At 33.1% G+C, this 26,082-nt stretch overlaps 3 protein-coding genes across 3 annotated transcripts; 2 read left to right on the top strand and 1 right to left on the bottom strand.

Annotated features, from left to right (window-relative positions):
• Positions 1-965: 965 nt before the first annotated feature.
• On the bottom strand, positions 966-4,745 carry LOC144852781 (uncharacterized). Its single transcript, XM_078710757.1, has 7 exons — positions 4,407-4,745; positions 3,830-4,029; positions 3,338-3,425; positions 2,964-3,119; positions 2,583-2,686; positions 2,013-2,107; positions 966-1,872 (listed from the first exon to the last, which is right to left on the bottom strand). Exons 1-7 carry the CDS (start codon positions 4,593-4,595, stop codon positions 1,799-1,801), a joined length of 906 nt encoding a protein of 301 aa, XP_078566883.1. The 5' UTR covers positions 4,596-4,745; the 3' UTR covers positions 966-1,798.
• Positions 4,746-9,086: 4,341 nt separating this feature from the next.
• On the top strand, positions 9,087-14,651 carry LOC144851780 (uncharacterized). The gene is made up of 5 exons (XM_078709387.1): positions 9,087-9,267; positions 11,093-11,471; positions 11,785-11,841; positions 12,271-12,570; positions 14,342-14,651. The coding sequence occupies exons 2-5, from the start codon at positions 11,328-11,330 to the stop codon at positions 14,408-14,410; spliced, it is 570 nt and encodes a 189-aa protein (XP_078565513.1). The 5' UTR covers positions 9,087-9,267; positions 11,093-11,327; the 3' UTR covers positions 14,411-14,651.
• A 1,927-nt stretch (positions 14,652-16,578) lies between these two features.
• Positions 16,579-24,071, top strand: LOC144851435 (radial spoke head 10 homolog B-like). Its single transcript, XM_078708899.1, has 17 exons — positions 16,579-16,814; positions 17,635-17,710; positions 17,852-17,920; positions 18,036-18,209; positions 18,525-18,731; positions 18,926-19,102; positions 19,340-19,618; positions 19,840-20,026; positions 20,356-20,470; positions 20,692-20,866; positions 21,194-21,355; positions 21,689-21,856; positions 21,996-22,124; positions 22,349-22,427; positions 22,652-22,780; positions 23,113-23,270; positions 23,739-24,071. Exons 1-17 carry the CDS (start codon positions 16,579-16,581, stop codon positions 23,841-23,843), a joined length of 2,625 nt encoding a protein of 874 aa, XP_078565025.1. The 3' UTR covers positions 23,844-24,071.
• Positions 24,072-26,082: the final 2,011 nt, after the last annotated feature.

The raw sequence follows: 26,082 nt of genomic DNA, 5'->3' as shown, positions 1-26,082 counted from the left end.
ATGTCCCTTGACAATCATAAAGCATATGTGTGTCCAAGTTTTATTTAAAAAATACTTTTATTTATAGTAAATTTAAGAATTTAAGAAAATCGTTTGTAGTCTAGTTACGCCATGCGACCATATTTTCATTAAACCAAAGTCAGGTGGACAATTACATAATATATATGTGTACCTAGTAGCCGAGTTACAGCTGAACTGCTTTCGCCGTTTTAGAGATCTGCTCTACAGAGAGCGACAGCCTAATAATAAAGATTTTATACAATAACAATAGGTGATCATTTTATTCTAAATGATCACCTAATAATTATTATTGAATAATAATAGTGTAATAAAAAAATGCAGTATATACATTCTCAATGTATTTCACCAGAAATATCCAGAACAACTCAAAAGAGGAAAGAGACATTTAAGAAATGTATTAATAATTAATATTGAATCATTGCCATGTATCAGTCAATAATTGATGTGTTATTTGCATATTATCTGGGTCGGTTCCAGCCGGTTCATCTTATTCTTATGAACAGCAATTGCCAGTTGATTAGTAGGCTAAAGAAATCTTTGTGTCTGCTTTTTAGTTTGAAATGCCTGTCATATTAGTTTGTAATCATGTATATTGACATCTATACAATGATTGCTCATGTATTTTAAATACGGTATGTGTAAACTGCTTGCCATTGAAGTGCTTACACAATTTTAAATTATTCCTTTCTTTTACACAAAATGTTACTAGCATTTTGCAATTTAAATGATTGAAATCCGTTTCTTTCTTCTTTTTAAAAAAATGTACGATTTTCGGTTATTTGGCAGAAATGATTATAGAGGTTATAACTTTTACAATAACTCGCGAACAAACCGCCTCCAGCAGCCTTTAGTGAGTGGGAGACGCACGTGGAAATGACGATGTACAAGAATATCTCCCCCTACTAAAACAATGCAGAAAAAAGTTGGTACATTCAGCGTGACAATTACAATGATTACTTTTCAGTTGTTTATTTACACAAAACAATACAGCAAGTGAAATAAAATATTTAAATTGTAACAAGAATGTAAACTAACGGTTAGCTTATACCTTGATCTACTTTTACACAATATTTACATAAAGTTTAAACCCACATATGAAGCAAGATGAGTGCATTATAATGCTCTGTCTACACTATCAAACTAGTTTAACAAAAAAAGTGTGATGTGCCCAAATATGGTAGTGATATGACATCATCATGTCCATATATGGCATTTTTGTGTCCATGTTTGAAAGTGTAGGCAGAGCTTAAGAAACAAAATTTGAAACTGGAGCAATCTCTTTACTTTGTAGTACAGTACTACAGTAATTCCAAGCAATGATTATGTTGAACATTGGTCCAAATGAATAGAAACAAATGTATTTATTAATGATACAGTAATTAATCAACAATCAAAATGTTTTAATGGTCATTTAAATTGTTTCCCTCAATATTTCCCTACTAAAAAATAAAAGGACCATTTGACATCTGCTGCAGTATGTAGACTTAATAAACCTTCCTTCCAATGGTATTGATGTTTCTTAAGAACATGTGGAAGCCTCTCTTATCTCCTATCACTACATATTGTAATAGTGATTATGATGATTATGATGATGATTATGATGATGACATGGTTTACTATTCACAATTATTCCATGTTATCATATTAGATGTTCAAACTTGAGTTAAGAATATGACATGACTGCTTCTTATCCACCGACCAGTCATGTAGTCATGAATAATATCAGGACCATCAAGTAATTACAAATGACTTCTTGAGGCCTTTTAAATAAATAATGTCACTTCTTGTATGCTTTCAGGATTGGGTAGATGTTGTTAAATGCATCGTTAATTTCTGATCTAACTTTAGCACCTAAAAATATAAATAGTATAAAACAGATTAATAAATAATATTTCAAGTAAGGATAATCTTGTGACGTTTTAATTAAGTTCATTCTTCTAGCTTGTCAAGTAGTCACAATTGAATGTCCACATATGACATGCACAACTTACCGGTTAACACAACTTTACCAGATACAAATATAAGTAACACAATTCTGGGCTTCACCATTCTATATATCAGACCAGGAAACAGTTCAGGCTCATAACTAAAGGAACAAAGGAAATTAGTTCATGACCATACACTATGCAAACAGTTTATGCAATTTTGTCTTTTTAAATAATAATCAAGGTTTATTTATTACAATTGTTATATCTCAGACACCGTTGTATAAGGCTAATTTATTTTGTTTGGTTGGTTTTCCAGTGGATCATATTTGTGAACTTTTATAACAATTTGAGACAGTCAACAAGGGAGCTCCAATTCATTTAACATGGAATAACCCCATTTAGGATGCAGTATAGCTAAAACTACTAAAAGACATTTTGCTATGGATGACAAAATAGACACAATTCTACAAGTCTATAAACAATTAATTCAGGTGATAAGTTGGCATAATAAATTGTCTGCATTCTAAAGCACTTGCAAGTTGCGTTTGCGCATATCAATGATTAATTTCATGTCTGTTAAGACTTGACTTTTCAAATAAGAGAATTAAAAGAATGTACACAACGCATATTTACCTTGAAAACTGCCCATGTGCTAAAACAAGGCCTTCTAACCGGATAGGAAACTTCACATCACAACTTCCTACCATATTTTGTATACGAAACTCAATGAACTTAGCCTAGAAAACAAATACAATTATGAAAATGCGAGAGGCTTAGAGCAGCTACAGTAAGTAGTGCCTTTCATGGATCTTTTATTTACATTTATCACAGAGAGAAAACTATATTCATATTTTTGCTCTTTTCTTTGTTAATGGTTTCTGCCCATGCAATACATGGTCAAGCTGCTTTAGATGAAGGTCTGAGCCATGGATTCCTCTAAGCCAGTTTTGCCAAATCATTAATAAATAAATTATTTAAAATTTAGTTGGATAGTAAAAAAGCAATGTTTATTACCGGAAAACCCAGTTTCTGTATGACACGGGCATATTTTCTGGCTGCTAATCTGGACAAATCTTCACTTTTTGCACCTGTACAAACCATTTTTCCAGAACTGAAGATCAATGCTGTTGTTCTTGGATCTCTGATTCGCATTATAACTGCTGCAAATCGCTGTAAGAGAAGGTTTTTATGTTTAAGAAAGGACAATATTGAAATTATCAACCAGTATGGAAATGTAATGTTTTCATCACTCAACAACCATTCTTGAGTGGGACAATCTATTTCCAAAGGCAAATGCTTCAGGAAGAGTATTGCTTATTGGAAATCTTTACGTTGCATTTATGCGTATCCCCTAACTCGTCATGGTGACTAGTTTAAATCTAGTTTACCTTTGGATTATACTCTGCATTTCTTGCATGCAACGCTATTTTCTTTAGATCTAATTTACAACCAAGGTTCACAGTTGACACAATATTTCTGAAATAAAAAACAAAACAAGTTTTAAATATATAAGAGTCTCTAGGACCCAGGCCTCACCATGCCAGAGGTCGTAAGTTCCCAGAAATGTGTAGGTTTTTTTTCTATTCCCCCCATTATTTAATTCCCCCAAAATCTGTGCATGGACTTTGCTAGTTTTCAGAACAGCAACTCTTAAAATTATCAAAACATTTAAAATACAGTAGTATACAGCATTTATAAAACATTTCCAATAAAATTGTCATTGATAATACAGAGAGTATACATCTAAAATAAAAATTAATATCATTTAAAAATCAACAAAATGCACAAAAAATAACTGGCAAGATTCATTAAAAGTAATGCAAGAGATAATAAAAGTAATTGTAAGTAAAATGGAGTAGAAGTTAGCAAGTACAACTCACTGTAGTTGTGGAAGAATGCCTGTGTATTCACTAGCTGGAGTTGCTGGGTTTATTGGCGTCATAGGTGAACTACTTGGTGTTGCAGGATGTTGCCATGAATATGGTACAGATGGTGTTGATACACTGGCACTGTGTGAAGATGAAGATGCGCCAGATTGTCTAGCTTGTATATTTTGTTCATCTTCTGATTGTTCACTCACCTGCAACATTTTAAAAGAAACTTGTCAATTTAAGCCCATTAATAGTAGATAGTAATGAATTTTTTCCAACATAATACTGTACTGTATGTGTGTATTATAATTGTGTGTGTATGTATAGTCATATGAATATATTTCAATGTATGAATCGTCTAAATGATAAATCGTCCCGGATTCTAATTAAAATAGTAAATACTCTAGGCCTACTGTATTAATAATAGGCCTACTAGCCTAGCCTAGGTAGGCCTAGCCTAGGCTAGGACTAAATTAAATAGGCCTAGGCCTAGCTATGTGAGTCAATCGAATCAGATAATAATTAATTAGGACTAGGCCTAGTATTAATTTTGTAACAAGAAAATTATGAAAATATGACAACGTACTTTTGGGGGGCGTTGAACCGGTGGTTGCATCAGAAGGGCGGAAGGTGTCATCGGTGCATGGTAAATGGGATTTGGAGTTCGTCCACCAGCAGCACCAGCAGAATTCGTTGTTGTAGCCGCCTGTTGTTGGACCAGGCCTAAGCCTAGGCCAGGAGAAGAAAGATTGGGAGCAGATTGATTAGAATTCATTTCCGAAATGTATTACTATCTTGCTTGTTTGACATAAATCTTTAAATATTTATGAATAAAGTGAAGTCATCTCTTTATGAAAAATACTAGCCCAAGCAAGGCCTACTCGGCCTCCTGTTATTAGCAGCCGAAAAATGAGGTATATTCAGAGCGTCATTCTGACGACTGGAGCATTCTCTACTTCTCTACGGAGCGCCATTTATGCCTTTATTAACTTCAATAATACAAATAGTACTATGTTAACTGCTCAAGTGGACCCAATTTAGCACCAGGGTAGCACAGTGATAGAAAAAAAAATAGAAATAAAAGTCACTAAATTTTAATATCATTTCGTATAAAACACTGTGCTCAAATGGACACAATTTGGTACCAGGGGAGAAGTGATATAAAATAGAAGTAAGTCACTCAAGTTTCAATCTTTTATGTTAATACTAATACACTGTGCTCAAGTGGACTCAATTTGGCGCGAGTGGATTTTTTTTAAATGGAAAATAATGAATATTGTTTTTCTTTTATTTTGAAAGAGAGATATTTTGAGGATTGTAAATGTCAAGTGGACTTTTTTTTTGCATAGACATTATTTTCAATTAAATAGACTGCCATAAAACCTCAAAAAGAAGTCCATGTGCTCCTTCATTTTTAGTACTCTTGGGTGGGCTTCTTTTCCACATGGAGTTCTTTTCGAGATTACTTTTGCAAACTAAACGAGGGGAACTGCTAGCTTCCCGCCCGGAAAATATTTTATTTACATGATTTGAAAAATCTTCTAATGTAAATAATTAACAGCATCAACATTTAACAGTGTGGCGTGTTGACCACGAATGACTAACATACCATCTTCACCATAATACACCTGCACCATAATACACCTTCACAGACTCATTTGCATAACAACACACGCACATACCAAACTGTTTAAAATAGAGCTAGCTACAAGGTACCCGAAAATGACATCTATTATGTTTTCAAACAACATGCATAAGAATCTTCAGTACCCCACTATGCTTGGGGCTGAGCAAAGACAATTAAAGCGACTGAGCTAACTGATCATTTTGGTTTTAGCAAGGTTAATAGGATATTTATGACGTAATGATGAATTACGGAATACACGTATAAATAGACTATTATCAGCTGTTCAGTCATGTTTCAGTTTGTGGTGCAACGGGTAATGCTCAGTTTTGAGTAGTATCAGCTGGGGTTCGAACCTCTACGGATATTTTTTTTATAAATATTGTTTTTTTTAAAGAGAGATATTTGGAGGGTTGAAAATGTCAGGCCTAGGCAAGTGGACCTTAAATCATAAACAAAAGTGTATGGAATTCATTTTTCCATTAAATAGACACAATAACACCCCGAATGTTCCTAATTTTTTAGTACTCTTGGGTACGATGGCTTCTTTTCAACGGATAAGCTTATTTTCCACATGCGGTTCTTTTCAAGATTACTGTTGTAAACTAAAGGAGGGGAGTTTCTAGATTCCCGCGCGGAAAATTGTATCTTTACATGATTTGAATTTCTAATAAAGATTAACAAAATCAAAATTTAACTTTTAAATTTAATTTTGTGGCGTGTTCACCGCGTAGGACTAACAACACCATCTTCTCCATTACACCTGCACAAACTCATTTGCATAACAACGCAGGGCTTACCAAACTGTTTAAAATAGCTACAAGGTCCCCAGAAATGACACCTATAGTATTTTGAAACATGACATATAAGAGTCTTCACTATCCCACCATGATTATGAAATACAGACAGAGCTAGCACACAAAAGCCTACTTAGTAATTTTAAATTTAATTTTGTGGCGTGTTCACCGCGTAGGACTAACAATACCATCGTCCCCATTACACATGCACAAACTCATTTGCATAACAACGCAGGGCTTACCAAACTGTTTAAAATAGCTACAAGGTCCCCAGAAATGACACCTATAGTATTTTGAAACATGATATATAAGAGTCTTCACTACCCCACCATGATTGGGGCTGAGCAAAGACAATTTTGAAAAAAATATTTATTGAAATATGAAATTAAATATTAAGTCTCCGGTTAAGCTCACCATGGTTGGGGCAGAGCTAAGAATGAAAGCTTAGTCCCCGGAAATTATGAAACGACCAGTCATTCAATGGTGATTGTTTCCCAAGTGTGGGACATGCAATGCACACGGCCGTGACAGTAATTCAACAAAACAAAATTATGAAATACAAACAGATCTAGCACACAAAAGCCTACTTACTAATTTTAATATTTCTATAATTTAGAAAACAATAACAATTATCACCTTTGATAATTATAATGTTAAATTTCAACTATCCAGATGCGAATTTTAGGTTGGTTTTTAAAAAAAACTCGACTTCATATATGCTTCAATTTCGAAGATCTGCTTAAAACATATTTATTTATTTATTCTGCCATAAACTTTTATTCACAACATATTAGTAGGCCTACAATACAATATCTTGCATGAAACGGATATTTAAAAATACACTATAATGTGTAACGGTAGAATTACAATTCTAATGTAAAAGATTAACAAAATAAAAATTGAACAGTGTTGTGTGTTGATCGCGAATGACTAACAATACCACCATCGTTCCCACAGCACATGTGCACACTCATTTGCATAACAAACGCACGGCATACCAAACTACGATGAGATAAAATTAATTCTCTTCTAAACACGTAACGAAGAGAATTAATTCCCTTTTTTTTACATTAAAATAAATTGAGGGCGCTAAACATAAAATTTAAACCATCAAAGCAGTTGGCGAGAGCGAAAAAAAAGATGGTAAATGTGCTCTCCCTGCCTCAGCACTAAGGCCCTGCCACAGCCTTTTGGGGTCGTTTCCACCACATCACCAGATGCATTGATGTTTTCGCCTCATGATGTGTGGTGGAAAGGGGGACATATGAACTGTGAACCCCAAACACAGTGGCTCGCATAGCCTTAACTCTATTCCACCGACCAGCGTGGGAATCGAACCCACGACATACGTGTGTTAACACGACGCTCAGACGACTGAGCTACAGATCATTTTGGTTTTAGCAAGGTTAATAGGACATTTATGACGTAATGATGAATTACGTAATACACGTATAAATAGACTATTATCAGCTGTTTAGTCATGTTTCAGTTTGTGGTGCAACGGGTAATGCTCAGTTTTGAGTGCTATCAGCTGGGGTTCGAACCTCGACGGATTTTTTTTTTATGAATATTTTTTTTTTTTTTTTAATTTTGTATGGCATTCATTTTTCCATTAAATAGACACCATAAAACCCCAAAAAGAGCCCATGTGTTACTCATTTTTTAGTACTCTTGGGTACGGTGGCTTCTTTTCAACGGATAAGCTTTTTTTCCAAATGGGGTTCTTTTCGAGATTACTTTTGTAAACTAAAGGAGGGGAGTTTCTAGATTCCCGCCCGGAAAATTGTATCTTTACATGAATTTCTAATAAAGATTAACAAAATCAAAATTTAACTTTTAAATTGGTGAATAACAGATAAAGCATGCGTAATCACGACGGAAACAGCTCAGCTTAGCTTACTGTTACACGTACGATGATATCAAATATACTACACAACGTGGTTTTGTAGCAAGGCCATAGGCATATGAGGTATAGTTTGGTATGCCATGCGTTGTTATGCAAATGAGTTTGTGCAGGTGTATACATGTAGGTGTATTGTTAGTCATTCGTGGTCAACACGATTCTTTTACATTTGAAGATTATTATTCTACACCGTACCACATTATACTGTATTTGTTGCTACATTGGTAGCGAAATATCCGTTCCATGCAAAATGATAATTTAGTATATTATGAATAAACGTTTATGGATAGTTTCTTATATACTGTATTTTGTTCCCATATTTCAAATTATAGGTGTAATTTTAATTTATAGGGAACTAGCAGCTCTATTTATCAAAATTTACAATTAAATGTCCTTCAGCAGACAGCAACCATCTTACGCCTCTGATTCCGCTTATTCCATGATTATACTTTTTGCGCCGCGCCTTTTTATGCAAGAGGACGAAGGCGTTAGGTAACTGTATCACGCGGAAGCCTATACCATCATGAAAGTTTGTTTATATTTGACATGCTTCCTATTTGAACAAACCACCAATAACGACTTATCGATCGATGTTTACGTATGGTCTATTAATTACATCACGTGACGTTTTCATCACAAATAACCAAGCATACTAATCCTATATTGACTGAAATTAATTAATTAATTAATTAATTGATATTTCATATTTTCAGCTTGTTTTTTGCGACTTTATTTGATGTCGTCTTAAGCTAAACCGGTAATTTTTTGCTTGTATTTATTTGCATTTCCATAACCTATATCGATTATTATAAATGGAATTTATATTTTAAAGGAAATTCCTTAAAATGTAAGAAAGCTCCAGTATTGTCTCGTTTGTAATAATCAATGGCCTTAATTGATCGACAGCATATGTCTCATCACAAAAACACGTCATATGCTCGTGAATAAAGTTATCCTTCATTAATATCGATCCTGGATGCTAGCTACAGTATTTTACGATTAATGCTGTTATTCAGTCTCCGCATATTAGATTTAGTAAACCGCCATCGCGTCGATATACTCATTGTTCTGTGTAACCATACTTGCTTACACATCGACTGCTGCTGTGTTTCTAAAAAAAGAGGTAAGATGCATACATTTATTATGTTTATTTGTTAGGCAGCGCGTTTCTATCGAAAGATGAGAACCGACTATACTGACTTGAAGCTGTTGTTTTTGCTTACAGCCATTTTCACTTTGCATAAGCAAGAAACACAGTATGAAATAATATACAGTAATAATCAATTCTATTTTTGTAATTGCGAAACGTATGGAGCATGTTGTTGTAACAGTGTCCTTCATTGTTACAGTCGTATTATATCTTCTATGTCGTTTTCATTGTTATATACCGTAGTGTTCATTCTAGGCCTCTAATAGACGTTTTCATTGTTATAGAACCATTACCTCCGTCTTGGAGGTTAATATTTAATGCAATGCATCCAGAATTCTAAAGACAAGAATAAATAATGTTCGGTCACAATGTAGGCCTCTTCAATTTGTTACAATAATATGGTTATGATAATATTTAGGTAGGCCTATATATTGACAGGCAACGATAACAATAATTAAATTTAATATGAATGAACCGTATCGGATTAAATAAAGATGTTTTTACATTGGCTGTCAGGGTTAGCTATTATAATGTTGTCATTTTCAATACTGTATCTTTATTAACGATTACAAAAAGGTTAAAATGACTAATGTCATGGTTGATCATTTGGATAGGCCTATACTCCAAGAATGCACTTTTCTTACCAAAATTTTGATTTTCATTCTCAAATGACATTATAACTATATTTCAATGCAATTCAAATATTTGCTGAGAACCTCCAATCATTGCTAATTAATTACGAACGACATTACGAGCGTTGGATGTTGCTTGCTTACCAGGGAAGCTATACCGCTAACCACGCTCTCATTATAATAATATAATAGTAAACCAGACGTTTTATGTTAGGGCCTACGCCTGTATATTTTAGAATGATTCTATTATCGGTAATTAAGGTAAGTGTGTTATCTTTATCTTCTTGGATACTGGGCTTGTATACTTGTTTTGTCATGTGTCTGTCGGTAAAATTCTCTTTACAGAATATTAATTAATCTGAAATACCCAGAAGATGAATAATTGATAACATTGAATTGAGATAATTAAATTACGAAAACAGACAAGATTGACTGGGTAACGATTGAGTTAGCAATTTCATTGTACGATAGTAGTCTACCGAATATTAATCTAGGCTATCCTCAAGATATAGGTAAATTGGTCGTTAACTGAACTTTCTAATAATAGAATTAGCAATAATTGCCGCTGCACTATTTAGTGAGACATCATGGTACTAAATCATGTGTGTATTAGGCATTTGATATTATTAAAATATTTCATAATCAAAGAGAAACATCTTTTGAAACTATAGTGATAAAATTAAGACTGATAAACCGTTCACAGGTATTATTTTTATCTGAATATCGGTAACTTTATCGACTAGGCGTATTGCTCAAATGCGAGAGGCGTTGTAAACTCTTCTTACTTTTCTAAAAGGAGAACTGGCCATTAACATCGCTCGACATTTGTAAAATATATTTTTTTAAATAATTGTAATATTATTGCGCTCCGTGTAAAACGCAGTCAAAGTAAAATAAGAGAGAGTTGATGACAATAAACAGAGGATACTTATTTATTTATAAGGCATCCAGGCGTTATTTCTTTGGCTGTTGCGATAAGATGAAAATGATGTGAAATAAAATGAAACGAAACGGAACGTAGCACAACGAAATGTGCACTAACATTCGAAATGAACATCTTCTGTATTTTATTAATTAGACCTCTATACTAAATCAAACATATTTATATTAGATGTTATTATTTGTTCTCAAGAAAGCTTATATCGTATTTTGTTTAATTTTAATAGAAAATAATGTGTTGGAATGAGAAGTCATGGTTAATATAATATGCAGTTCCGCCTCATTAATGGAATCGACAAACATTTAGCACGGTGATGACGTTGCCATCTCAACACTGTGTTGAAGGAATGTGGGTTGCTGAAATAATTTAACCCGAGGCAAATATACAGTATAACTCTCGTATTTACTGACACATAGGTCATCGTAGCCGATTATGCTGATAGTATTTTGAACTAAACTAAAATGTGTTTATCAGCTATTTTGGGCATCTTCGCATTCTTCCATCTTACGTTGGGTTTAGTAAGTTTCACTGTTGGATGTATCTCGTCCAGTCAAGCTATGGTGTGGTTGGCACATACAGTGTCACCAATATGGAGTGGAGTTTGTGTAAGTCTCTTTTGTTTTAAAACACAGTGCATTGGATGTGGAATAGTAGTATGATTCTCCTATTCGAGAGCCACTTATAAGCATGACACAAAATACCTATTATATATATATATATATATTATAGCTTATCTTCTTTCAATAAGCTACATGTGCTTATGGATTGATCGAACAAAACAACAAATCTATACATAACAAATTACAAAAAACAAAAGCGTTTAAAATACAAAATTTACAAATCAAAAAACGCAATAATTACCAGATGTTCCTGTTTTTAAATCATAGCTTTATTTTGTCGACATTTTATTTGTTTCAGTTTATTGTTTGTGGTGTGCTGGGTTTTATTAGTGCTCGGAAACAGACACCATACACGGTAAGTATAATTATCATTACGTTTTCAAATGTCAACCATGTCCACATGAGGCATCTCTCAGCATTGAGTGAATTCCGTGGGAGAAGTATAGTAGGTTGCTGAACAAAGTGAAGTACGTGTTCCTTTCCACTGTCTTTGTGATACGATGCAATGGATCATAAAATACAATATAGTATTGTTTTTTATTTGTATTTTGTGGAAACCCACCTTTATTATTTCCTCTCTTTTTTTCTTTGTTTTATCATTACTTCTTACATTATAAGTGTACACCACTTGAATGAATGAATGACAGAATGAATGTGTTAAAATGGTAAAAGGTCGAATACTTAATTTATAGGAATTATACTCTAATTATTGCAATTTGTAGCACACAAACATAATACTCATGATTTTCAACAATGCATTAAAATATATGTTTATGTATTCTAGGTTTTATGTTTCACGGCCTTCTCCGTAGTAAGCATTATCATAGGTATTATTAATATTCAACTGCTACGACTTGGCCTTGTTGATCACACAACTGATGGAGAGACGTTTATGAAGAAAGATAAGGATATTTTAGTAGTTATTGCATTGATTACCGCGTGTACAGAATGTGGCATTAGCTTAATCACAGCACTTGTCAGCTGCGGAATTGCAAAACACATTAAGAAACTGACACTGGGGAAAAATGCTAATATTTTGTCGAAAGAAGAAAGAGTTGCTGAGCGTCAAGAACAAATCCGAAAGGTAATTAAGAGAGCTTTGCCTCTCATAAAATACAGCTCACTTTACGTAACATCAAACGACATGGGTTCACAAAGGTAATTAAGAGAGCTTTGCCTCTCATAAAATACAGCTCACTTTACGTAACATCAAACGACATGGGTTCACGCAAAGATTCTTACATATACATTACAAGTATTTGATTTTTTTTAATTTAACGAATATTTTCATTTCATATATTTATTTTCCACACATTGAACAAAATACTACAGATAATTATACTTCTGAAAAAAAGGATACAAAGAGGACAATGTGTGAAAGGAGATCAACATAAGTAATAATACTTTAAGCATTGACCACCTAATTATAATAGTGTTTCTTTTTAACTAACTCATTAAAATGATTATACTAATAAGTCTATTGGATAAATTAGGCCTACATTTCATAATTTTGTTTCGAATTCTTTCAAACTCTAGTTCCTGATCTAGAAATTGTTTCTATAATTTATTCATACAATGTCCTACTTTAGAAAATGGGCTCTATTTTTTCAGTAATTGAGCAAAACGCGTTTTCATATAAAATGCAAGCTATAATTTTCTATTTTGATAAATCTCTCTCAACAAAAATCGCATTAATAAAACATAGGCCTAATTGCAATATAGTTTACATAGAAATTAGCAAATAATATTATTTATATATAATATATGTAAATTGTATTATAATTTGTTAGAAGTTCATCAATAAAGAATGCAACATAGTTTTCACTTTAATTTTAGGAAATTTTTTAAACATAAGCACTTTTCTAAAGATATTAATTTTACTTGAAAATTGGAGCAATCACAGTATATATTTAGTCATAATAAATAAATAAATTGGCCGATAAAATAGAAAATTTAGTTACGTTATGTATAAAAAAGGTAATTTAGATAGGCCTAAGGCAATTTTTTTTAAGATAATGGAATTTAAATATCGTTAAATTTACTGAATATTATATCTAAGCAATGTCAATGTAAATTGTTCAACAGAGATGAACTAATTTGCTCCATGATTACCATTATAATTTTTCAAATAATGATAATACCATGTGATTATAACGTCATAATTATGTGATTTGGATTGAACGTTTGTACCGTATATTATTTATTTTACAATATAATTTGTTGTTTTTATTTTTATTTTGTTTTTAAGTTTCATCAGCAAAGAGTGAAATTACAAGTAGTAATGTCACACTTCACTGGTTTTATCTACTATTCTTTTATACAATTATTTTATACTTTATTTCCAATTGTCTTTACAACTTTAACTTCTTTCTGTCTTTTTGCGTGAGTTTACTTTTAATTTCTTATTTCACGTTTGTTTCATTTTTTAAATATAATAAATGTCGTAACTCATGAGTTTCTTTAAATTATGCATTATCAAAACACATTCAACAAAACTTAAGTTAATCTTGAAAGATATGGTGCATTTCTGTTGTTATTTTGCGCATGTTGCTTTATTACTTTACATTTGTATTTTATAACATGTATTTAATTCAGCGTCGTTTAGCTTTGAAACTAGCTGCTTTCGACAAAACAAAACCTCATATCATATCTCCACAAAACGATACAACTGGCAACATATTAGCAATGGCTAGTACATTTTAGGAGAAAATGGAGATACGGGGTTTATCTCTAAACTAAAGTCATTTTTGTTCATTTTCCTACTGTTTTCAAGCTGCTTTCGTACGCATTTGCTTAAATGAACACTATTGTAGCTTTGTATAATTCTCAGCTTTATTTGTCTCTTTCTTATCCAGCAAAAACAGCAAGAGAGAAAGGCAGCCGCTAAGGAACGAAGTCGAACTGAACGTTATAAACACGTATAGTATTGGCTTAAACACGCCACATGACTGCTGACACCACTATGGACTAAGTCTTTGATCTGATTACTATATTTTGTATCTTGGCAAAATAGTTGAGCATCTTGAACTTTGAACTTCAGATGACTATACGACCAGTGTTTCTAATCTTATAGATAATCGTACTACTGCATGCTTCTTATTGTTTGCTTTATCTTTCAATGGAATATCCATGGTCTGTATTGTAAATAAAAATAATTAAATAATGCATACTAGTACATGTTATAAAATCCAGGCCTAATGAAACAATTACCAGCTAGAAGTTGAAGGGATTATACATCTTACACGAAGGCATGTGATCTATTACGTGTACATGTTATAAAATCCAGGCCTAATAAAACAATTACCAGCTAGAAGTTGAAGGGATTATACATCTTACACGAAGGCATGTGATCTATTACGTGTACATGTTATAAAATCCAGGCCTAATGAAACAATTACCAGCTAGAAGTTGAAGGGATTATACATCTTACACGAAGGCATGTGATCTATTACGTGTAAGATGACTATATAAAGATATTCCCTTTAGGCCTAATGAAACAATTACCAGCTAGAAGTTGAAGGGATTATACATCTTACACGAAGACATGTGATCTATTACGTGTAAGATGACTATATAAAGATACTCCCTTTAACTTCAATGTATCGATCGATTAATTATTATGTCATCATAACCTCCATGAAAGGTCAATTAACGACGTTAGAAGAAGAAAACGAATACGATTTTGAACACCATGCGTACATAATGTAGCTTTAAAACATATCATGGTCGTGTCGTCAGAAAACCTTGCAAAACTAGTTTCCGAAGACCACCTGAAATGTTTGAAAATTGTATCTATTGGATAATTCAGCAGACCTAACATGGGACTATTCCATGAACTAACAGAGATGTAGTAGGCCTACCCCGAATATTCTCTATACAATAAAATAAATTTCTTTTGAATTGAATACAGTATATACTTTTACATTATCAACCGACTTAACACATCAATGGATTAGAAACCCACAGATTATCCTATAGTAGACCCTCATTGTGTTTGCTTTATAAATGAGGATGCACGACCGTATGACAGGTACAGTACGGACACTCACTTGGGATAGGCCTAGTGCTGTCTACCATCTTGTCAAATGACTTGCGAAATTATATGCCAAAATATCAAAACTTATCTATCTATGAAGAATTACAATTAATGCATGGTCACTAGACGAATAAAAAAAGATACTTAGGCCTATAATAGTTAGAGCAGGGAATTAAGAGTGAACTTTACTCTTCCCTGGTTAGAGTAGTAGACGACCACACTGATAAAATAAGCCTGTTGTTGGCGAGCCCCCTATAAATTGTGTAGCAATGGATACTGTTCGTCTATTATACGTTCCTCATATTACATAATTCATCGTTACATCATGAATATTATTCATCAACGTCATTGAGGGAACGAAGCTTGTACGAACCTTTTTATTATAAACAAGATGACCGGTTAGCTCAGGCGACTGAGCGTCGTGTTAACACGAATGTCGTGGGTTGAGGTCCCACGCTGGTCTGGTGGAATACAGTTAAAGCTATGCGAGCTACTGTGTTTGGAGTTCACAGAATTATACGTCTCCCTTTCCACCATCATGAGGCAGCAACATCAGCATCTGGTGATGTGGTGGAAACGACCCCAAAAGGCTGTGGCAGGGCCTTAGTGCTGAGGCAGGGAGAGCACACCATAACATCTTTTTTACCCCTGTGGCTTACGCCACCTCCGAAGTTACTTAATTTTATGTTTACCGCCCTTAATTTTAAGAAGACAATAAAAAAAATAATTTATTATTTCGACAGGGAAAAAAAATTGTTTTATTTTATTTTTTTGTAGCTATGTTGAATGTTGAAATTTCGACATACGTATGTCTAAATTTTGACATATTCTTTTTTTATTTATTTTTTGCTATACACTGTACATAGCTACATGTGGCTGCTGAGACGTAATGAACTGTTTATTATTCATTCACACGACGACGAGTGTTGTTCAGCCTAGCGTGACAGTGTATGCAAATGAGGCAATCACCAACGTAACCACCGTTGTTAAGTTGTTGCTAATGACAACAACAACAATATTAACCTATAATCGAGGGCGCTATTTCTCAAAACAAAAATGGCTTCGAAATCAAAAAGTAAAGAGAAGAAAAACTCCAAAAAAGATAAGCCTGTTGTTATAGAAGAGCCCCCTACACCACCTGAGAAAAATATTGATAGCATAGATAATGAAATTTTAGAACAAAATCCTACAGATGATACTAAAAATGCAGAACAGGAGCTTCCAACAGAGCCAGCGAGAAGTCCGGTACCCGATGTTGAGGAGCCGTCGTTATGCGAGCTTATTGTAGAATGGTAAGTGCCCTACTGTACTAGAGAGGAGAGCCTATCTACGGTGGCTAGGTATTAGGTAGGGATGCTAGTCAAGTCGCCCTATCGCAAAGTCGCCCTATCGCAAAGTCGCCCCATACAAACTCGCCCCTTCCAAACTCCCCCAAAACAAAGTTGCCATCTGTCCCTCTGCACAGTCGACTCACCCCATTTTGACCCATTATTACATACAAAGTCGCCCCAACGCAAAGTTTCGTCCCATCACAATAAAGTCGCCCCATCACAATAAAGTGGCCCCTAAACGTTAAAATACCCTAGGCCTAAAATAGTGTAAAATTAGGGTGTGTAAAATTATGCAATGATATTCTTGCGCAATTTGAACACAAAATTACACAGATAAAATGGGAACCCCTGCAATTCAGTCTCAGGTCGCACTAGCTCGGCAATGCTCCCATCCAATCCATGAATTTCTTAGTAAAATGATCATTATGCGGTTAATTATAAAAACTAAAGGCGACTCACAATTTCTGAAACCAATTGGAGCTGCGCCTTCTGGCAACTGCTTCCTCATGTTTCTGCTGACTGGGAATTCCCCTTTTTAAAAAAACATGCACTAATCATGGACGAAACGATATGTACGATCGTTTTTTCCATGGTCAAAATGTGGCGTCAACAGTTGTTTTTGCCCATGCACGCAAACATACTAGTTGACGCAACAATACACACATTATTCACACATTTTTGTACATTCTTGAGGATGATCGATTATTTAACATTTTTATGCCAAAATCGCTTAAAAAATATGAAGATGATACATACAGTATTTTACCATTACTATTTTCAGTTTTAATGGAGAGGTTATGCATGGGCTCTTTGAAGGAAATGGTACCGCATATTTTTATGGAGGTCATGTTTATCAAGTAAGACACATGATCATTGCTCATTACAAGCATTTTTTAGCTTTCATAATGCCCCAAATTATACACTTGTCCATCTGTAAATGAACTGGTATGAAATGTTTAGATTAGACGTCTAGATTATGATTATACTTCATTTTGCAGGGTGAATTTATTCAAGGTTTAATGCAAGGTCATGGTATCTACACATGGGCCGATGGGGTCAAGTATGAGGTACAAGATAATTATTTAGTATTTGAGATTGTTATGTTTTAAAAAATTACATTTTATCTAAAATAAGTAAATAAAGTTGTTTAAATTGATATTGATTGATATTTTCTTTTTTTAGGGTGATTTTAATAATAACAGTGTCACAGGAAAAGGAGTTTACACATGGCCAGATGCAAGTACCTATGAAGGAGAAGTAGTGAATGGCAAACGGCATGGGCGTGGCACATTCCGTAGTGTATCATCACCATCATCGTACACAGGCAACTGGGTACATGGCAAAAGGGAAGGACCGGTAAATGTCACATTAAATCAAACCTTTAGTAAAGTTCATGATTGGTAAAGAAATGGTGAACATAAATGTGTCTTTTTCTTTACCCAGTCAGCTTCAGCTTGGCAACTTTTGTACAGTTCAAAATCACTATGTCTTTTCTACTAGCTGCGATTTTCATTTTCATCGCTCATTGAGTAGCTTTCCGCCCAATCGTCTGCCCTCCCCGCGTTTTTTGTGTAAATCGTTTTTTTCCACGTACCGTGTAATGTTACAGTGTAAATTGGTCTTAATCCATATAAATTTAAATTAAATTACTATTCAAATCATTTACTTTAGGGAGTGATAAGGTATGACACAGATGGAATGTCTTTCTATGAAGGTGATTGGCTGGAGAATAAGCGTCATGGTTTTGGAGTGAGGAGGTATCGCTCAGGTAATGTGTATGAAGGTGAATGGCAGAACAATCAGCGACATGGTGCAGGTGTTATGCGCTGGATAGACGTTGATCAAACTTATGACGGACAGTGGTACAGAGGTGTACAGGTAAACTGCCTAAATTTTAGTTAGACAGGTAGTACGATATAAAGTCCAAATTCAATTCAATGTACCGTAATCCTTGATAGAAATGTGGAATGCTTATGTTGTTGAAAACATGGTTTATGCACATACAGTACATTAGTTTGATGGCTAGAAGTGTTAAATGAGCCAATACCATTTTATGGTCCTTTTCATTATAGCATGGACAAGGTGATCACAGTTGGTTCTTGAAAAGACTACCTGGTTCTCAATATCCATTGCGTAACCAGTATATTGGACAGTTTGTGTATGGCAAACGTCACGGTTATGGCACATTTTACTATGCTAATGGAGCCAGGTATGAAGGAGAATGGGAGAACAACATGAAGAATGGTAGAGTAAGTACACTTTCTTGAAATTCAAACTTCAGCTTATATGTTCATTTATAAGCTATTGTAATTAAGTTAAATGGTGGTGGGAATATTTCATTGACTGCTCTATTTAACCGCCGTCTATATATTTACTCTCACCATTAGATATCACTTTTCCACAAAACTAAAACACTCTGGTGTGTCATAATGATAGATAAATTACTTACTAAATTAGAAAATAAACTATTTTTATTTATCCATTAGGGTGTGTTTACCTTTAAAAATGGTCGGGTTTTTGAGGGAATCTTTCACGATGATCGAATGGTTGAGTATCCAGACTTTGCTATGGATGGTACAAATACACCTGATATTACAGGGATTCGAACCAGAACACCTGACCCACTAGGTCCAACGTACGTAGGTGACAACACCACTGCCAGAAGTTTTGAAAGTCGTAACACATTAGGGCCAAGTCTAACACTTGATATTGAACATCTTCTGAACCAGTTTGATGATAGTGATAGAGAAGAAGAGCTACAACAAGTATGTTTTATTAAGCTCTTCTTTGAAATTATTCCATTTAAATCAAATAATTCTTGGTGAAAATATCTTACCACTAAACATTTATTATTTTACTTTTTTATTCAATTTTCAGTTAACCTGCACCAATAAAACTAAATTCAAAGCATTAGTTTTCTTCGCATTTGTAACATAACATTACAAATAACTTTTATTGCAATGAATATATTACATTTTGACACTAGGTTATGTTTGTAACACTGCGTCACATCACACATTTGCGTAAAGTGTACAGTTTTTATAGCAGTTTGGGCCATGACATGGCTTTAGACAATACATTCATCATGACCCGTCTTCAATTTTGGCGTTTTTTGAAAGATTGTAAATTTCATCAAAATGGAATTACTCTCATGGAAATGGACAGAATTCTTGGTAAGTATTTTATAACCTAATTCTGTTTTTCAAAAGCACAAACTGTTCCTGCAATATCTTGATAAATTATGCATTTAAATATTCATGACTATTGTACTTCTCCCCAGGCATAATGGAAACAATGTCTGTAGGTAGGCTTACTATCTTTATCAACAACATTCAATAATCATGAATATTGAAATTAAAAGCCAGCATCGTTAAATAGTGTGTCAGACCATGATATTGACTTGGTGATAAATATCTTACAATTTTATTAACAGCCCACATGCGTACACAATATTTCCATGATTGTTTTATGCCGAGAATGACATGATTTTACTTTCTTCTAGCTCCTGAAGATAAGAAAGCCACAGACATCCATTCTCCATTGGACAAATTACTATTAAGAGAATTCTTAAACCACATCATCACTTTGTCGTACCACATGTATGAAGAAGATCACAAGTAAGTAGTGATTTAAATTTTCCAGGATGATTGAAAACTAATATTTTCCATATTTCGTGCTACTCAGTCTACCTGTGGCGCACTTTATACTGTAGCCTTGTAGTGGGAATATCCTGTAGGAAAGTATGTAGCACACATTGGACAATGTTTTCCACTTTATGATGTGATCTTTCTTAGATTTAATTAATAAAATTATACATTTTCAATTTCATTTTTGTTAGTGGCGAGGGAACGATTGTGTCATGGTGCTTTTCCAAAATGATTAACAACAATATCATTCCTTTTGCATGTGACGTGCAGGGACGTTTCCTTTACGAGCCTAGATATGCTGTTAATGCTCTTGGTTATTTTGAGCGGACCATGGAGCTCTATTATGCTGTTTGTACTCCACGAAATGTAGGTTACATTTATTTGACTAATTGAAGAATTTGCATTCGTCAATCAATAACAGAACACAAAATAGAAGAAGCACAAATTTGCAGATTTTTAAAATGAAACCTTTACACACACCAATCTTGCTTAGATTTTGTATTTTAAATGATGTATTTTATCTGTATTTTACCAAATTTTAACCTTTTTAACTCATTTTATGTGAATTTTTAACTTTGAACAAACAAAAATAATTTCCATCCATGTACTATATGTTAGGTGTTTGACCATGAATAAATGAATACTGAATATATTGAAAATTGGTAATTTTTACCATTTTTGTATCTGATATAGGAGAATGAATGTGAGTTGTCGCTTACAATGCGTGAGTTCCTGTTCATGCTCAAAGACTACAAACTTATTAATCAGAGACTCTCGCCTAAAATGATCATTCAGATTCTAGCCTATGAGGATCCAGCCGCTTATGATTCTGAAGATTACAATCTTGAGTTGGAGGTAATTTTATTGATATTGAATTTTAGGAAACTATTCTCTACAAATGAAGGTTTGGTATGTAATGTGTAAATCTGTAATTTATAAAAGATAAAATACAATGAGAAAAAAATATTATGCAAAATCAGATAAACTGGATAGAGGTAGAGCTAAATAAAATAAAACGATACAAGATGAACTAAGATGACTTATTCACTACAAAAGTAATATATATATATATTTTAATTTAAATGAAAAGAAAAAGAACCCCAAAAATCAGTTACAAATATCTCACCTGGAAAAACTAAAAATGAAATTTGGTTTAGAAATTTCTAAAGTTGTGGTTTTTTTTTTCAGTTGACATTTCTAGAGTTCTTTGAAGCTTTGATTGGTTGTGCAATGGAATTTGTTACAGAAGAAATTGTAAAAGACCCAACGACTCCTCGGCCTAGCACCACTATATCAAATGCTGCACAGAGTAGCTATGGAACATCTACACCTGCCACAGCATCTAGAGCTAGTCAGGTAAAGAATCAGGAGTACCTTCCTCAATAGCATTCCATTCCTGTTTTTTCAACTAGACTTTAATAACTAAATTTGCCTTTACAAACAATTAATTACAAACATTACAATTAAAGTGATGCTTTAATTCTTTACATTATAGGTTGATGAAAATGAAGAGCAAGGAGTTACTAGAGGAGCCTCCCCACATCAAAGCATGTCACCTCCAATATCGCCAACACAAAGAGTTAGATCATCAACAGAGGAACTTCCTCATAAAGCATCTAGTGAGGTATTAAATATTAAAATACAATTTATATTGACATACATCTTCGAAGGAATTTGAAGGAATTAAAGCTCTGTCTACATTATCAAACTAGTTTGACAAAGAAAGTGTGATGTGCCCAAATATGGTAGTGATATTCCCAAATATGGTAGTGATATTATTGTTGTCACATAAAGTTTGGTGTAGACAGAGCTTTAAGATGTATTTTGATGATTTTGTTTTAACTATAGAAGCAAGGATCATTTGCCGTAAGTCCAAGAACAGAAGCAGGACCTGAAAGTGCGCTGGACATTAAACAGTCTAAATCAGGTAGACATCATTTAGTCATTTATTTTGTTATTGCTGATGTGCAGAGTAAATAAGTTAATAGAACCTCTATTGAGGGGACACCTTATACATAGTTACTTCATTCATTTGTAGTATACAAACTTATGATGGTTATCTATTGGCTATTAAATTAGCAGATAACTGAAATAATAAACCAAACATAAATCGATCAATCAGTATAACATTTTTTTTTTATATTTCTTTAGATGTTGGTATTGAAACCAAGATAAATTCAACACAAAGCATTGCAACAATGCTGTCTGGTGGCATTGATGAAAGTCAACCTCTTTTACAATCTATGTTGTCAATGGGTGAAGTCAATGAACAAAATCAAGGTATTCATCTCTATTTCATTCAAAGTTAAACATTCTAGCAAATAAAGTAATTCCCAAACAGTCATCTCATCATCATCTTCCTATAGTGTGCAGAACCTCATTTGAGTATAGTCACACATGGTTGAATTGAATTGAATTGACCCAGAGGGCCCAGTTATGATCAGTGGATGTGATGTACTAGTACACCGGGGTAACCCCCTACTCATCTCAAAAGATTTACTAGGTTAAGTGCACATGAGATAGATGTGTAGATTTTCTAGATTGTAACTCAATTTTACAACATTTATATGCTGTATAATTATTTAAGATTTTGTTTTGCATGTTGCCTTTAGATGATGTAATTGAAGAAGAAATGGATGATGAAACACGCGAGTTTAATTTCTGGACGCATCAGATTAATATTTTCTTCTTAAGGAAGTTGTTTCCTACATATGAACATATGGAAGCAGTTAAACAAATTCAACAATCAATCAAGGATGAAGAAGAACAGGTGAGAGAAATTCAGTGACTAATCACAATTACAGTTCCATCATCCGTAGTATGATGATGATTATGATTTTACTAAAGCAGTCAGGGAAAAATGCCAAAAGGCTTCCTACTTTCTAGGAGTTTTATCAGATAATCTATATTGTTTTGACAACTCTTGTAACATGAAGACAGTGATGATTTTGCCATTTTTTCCTGTAAATTAAACAAGAAGTTGATTGTAATTCTATGAGTCATGACATGGGAGTGGAGAGAGATGTACCATGCATGTATATCACAGCCTTTAGAGCATCAGACATGCCAACCCCTGGGTTATACAAATCTGGTGAATTAAAAAGACATGGAGATTTAACAAAAAATTTCCAGAATAACCAATAATGATGCAAGGTGTTAAACAAATAAATATTTTTGGGCGTTTCCCTTTTTCACTTGCCTTTTAGTAACAATTTGTTGTTTTTTATTTGCACTTTAGGCTCAGTTGAAACAATCTCTTTTGCTGAAACAACAACAAACCAATATGGAGTATACAGAAAAACATTTAGCATTTGAGACCAGTGTAACAGCAGTTCAGGTGTGAAGTATTTGTCAGAACACAATGCAGAGTTCAGATCTAACAAAATACACAAAAGAAAACCTACAGAATACATTGCACAATTGGTGGTGGTGGACACAATATAAACTTTCAGCAAAGAGAGATGTGATTCATTGATAATTGATTGAACTACTTATAAAATTTGAAATGTAAATGTACTGAGTGTAACACAATTATTTTGCTGTTTGAATAAAACTGGTTATTAAATATGATATTTTGCTGTTTTTGTTTACTATACATACCATTCTTCATTTCAATATTGTTCACTACTGATAATAAGATATCGACTTTTTAATATTTATTTATTATCCAATAATAATGCCATATATGCACATATATTGCATTATCATCATCTTATAGAGTGATAGTAAGCAGTTTTGTCAAAAAATAAAAAGGTCGAAATTTGGTCATTTTTGGAAAATTTCCTTGTACTATAGAATAGTACAGTATTATAGTATAAATAAAAAAATTATTTTATACCAACTTTATTCACATCATCATACATAAATAGTACAATACAATATGTATGTGTGTGTGAAAAGGAGCCAAAAATAGCTTTCGCTAATCAAGGTTTGACTCCTGTCACAAAAAATAAATTAGTCATAATGCATACATTTTCATCTATCAACAATAATTCAATAAGAAAGAAACAGCAACTATATAAAAGAAATAACGTAAACAAGGGCTAACATTAATATTTTTGTAAAAGTAAACATTTAACTTCATTTATGAATTTAAATCTAGAAGAGGTACATTTTATAACTAAGGGTAAATTATTCCAAAGTTGAGCTCCATTAAAAGAAATTCTAAATTTACCAGCATCTGTGCGAGCTTTCGGAATTGCAAAATTATATCTATTACTAAATCTGGTACTAGCATTATGTGTAATTAAATAAAAGTATTCCATTGTTTGATGTGGTGTTTTGCCGTTAATTTGGTCGTGAACAAACTTAACTATACTTAATTCAAACAACTTAAAAACGTCTAAAATACCCAGATCTTTAAATAATGGAGAAGATGGAGCCATAAAATCAGAGAAAGTTATACATCTAAGACACATTTTTTGGACAAGTAAAATACTATAGGATATAGATGCGACTTATACGTGCTACCCCAGACTTCTAAACCATAAGTAATATTTGATTGAATAAGTGATTTATAAAGCATAAGTAAAATATTACGGGGTACAATATGGCGTAAACTAAACAGAATTCCAGATTTCTTTTTCATCCTATTTTTAATAAAGTTTATATGGCTCTTCCATGTGATGTGTTTATCTAATTTAACACCTAAAAACTGAATTTCATTGACTTCTTTAATCATAACATGTTTGTAATAAATATTGTTTGATTTATTAATAGTTTTAAATCGGTTACAAAAAATAATATAATTAGTTTTAACTAAATTAACAGTTAATTTATTAGCGTCACACCAGTTTGATATTTTTTTTAAATGATGATTTACCATAGACAAATTAATATTACTGCCTGCAAAATTGTGATATAAGGTAGTGTCGTCAGCAAATAAACGATATTCAAAAAAACTGGAAGAATTTGGTAAATCATTAATATAGATTAGAAAAAGAGTGGGTCCAAGAACCGAGCCTTGCGGAACACCGCATTGAATTGATAATTGATCGGAGCTTTGACCGTTCGAAAAAACAAGTTGGGATCTATTTTTTAAATAATCGGTAAACAAAAGTAACGGTTGCCCTCTAATACCATAATAATATAATTTGGATAACAAAATTTGGTGATTAATTGTATCGAAGGCTTTAGAAAAATTAATAAATATACCTAGTGAAGACTTATTATTATCAACTTGGTAAAGAAAATTATTAATTAGATTAATTAGGGATAATTTTGTACTATATTTTTCACGAAAACCGTACTGGTGTTTAAAGAACAAATTATATTTTTCAAAGAAGATAATAAGTCTGTTATTGATAATTCTTTCAAAAATTTTACTAAATAAAGGCAAAATGGAAATTGGACGATAATTACCGGGGTTATCTGTATTACCTTTCTTAAATAGAGGTATTACTTTTGCTACTTTCAAAGCAGTGGGGAAACGACTATGTGTAAATGATAAATTAATAATGTAGGATAGCGGCATTACAATGACGTTTGCAGCTATAACAATCAATTTAGCCGGTAAATCATCATATCCCGCTGATTTTCTAATATCAATACCTTTTAATAAATGAAGAACTTCGTCATAACAT

Source organism: Antedon bifida, chromosome 9 (assembly GCF_963402885.1).
Source record: "Antedon bifida chromosome 9, ecAntBifi1.1, whole genome shotgun sequence".
Taxonomy (NCBI): domain Eukaryota; kingdom Metazoa; phylum Echinodermata; class Crinoidea; order Comatulida; family Antedonidae; genus Antedon; species Antedon bifida.
The sequence above is the reverse complement of the archived record's forward strand: the minus strand, read 5'-3'. Positions and strand labels throughout refer to the sequence as shown.

Bases quoted from the DNA above. Each gene is read 5' to 3' on its own strand.
- LOC144852781 (XM_078710757.1), bottom strand. From the start codon at position 4,595: ATGAATTCTAATCAATCTGCTCCCAATCTTTCTTCTCCTGGCCTAGGC. The intron at 2,687-2,963 runs GTAATAAACATT...TTTGTTTTCTAG, and splicing joins TACAGAAACTGGGTTTTCCG to GCTAAGTTCATTGAGTTTCG. The intron at 1,873-2,012 runs GTAAGTTGTGCA...TTATATTTTTAG, and splicing joins TGGTAAAGTTGTGTTAACCG to GTGCTAAAGTTAGATCAGAA.
- LOC144851780 (XM_078709387.1), top strand. From the start codon at position 11,328: ATGTGTTTATCAGCTATTTTGGGCATCTTCGCATTCTTCCATCTTACG. The intron at 11,472-11,784 runs GTAAGTCTCTTT...TATTTGTTTCAG, and splicing joins CAATATGGAGTGGAGTTTGT to TTTATTGTTTGTGGTGTGCT. The intron at 11,842-12,270 runs GTAAGTATAATT...TATGTATTCTAG, and splicing joins GGAAACAGACACCATACACG to GTTTTATGTTTCACGGCCTT.
- LOC144851435 (XM_078708899.1), top strand. From the start codon at position 16,579: ATGGCTTCGAAATCAAAAAGTAAAGAGAAGAAAAACTCCAAAAAAGAT. The intron at 17,921-18,035 runs GTACAAGATAAT...TTCTTTTTTTAG, and splicing joins CCGATGGGGTCAAGTATGAG to GGTGATTTTAATAATAACAG. The intron at 22,428-22,651 runs GTAGACATCATT...ATATTTCTTTAG, and splicing joins CATTAAACAGTCTAAATCAG to ATGTTGGTATTGAAACCAAG.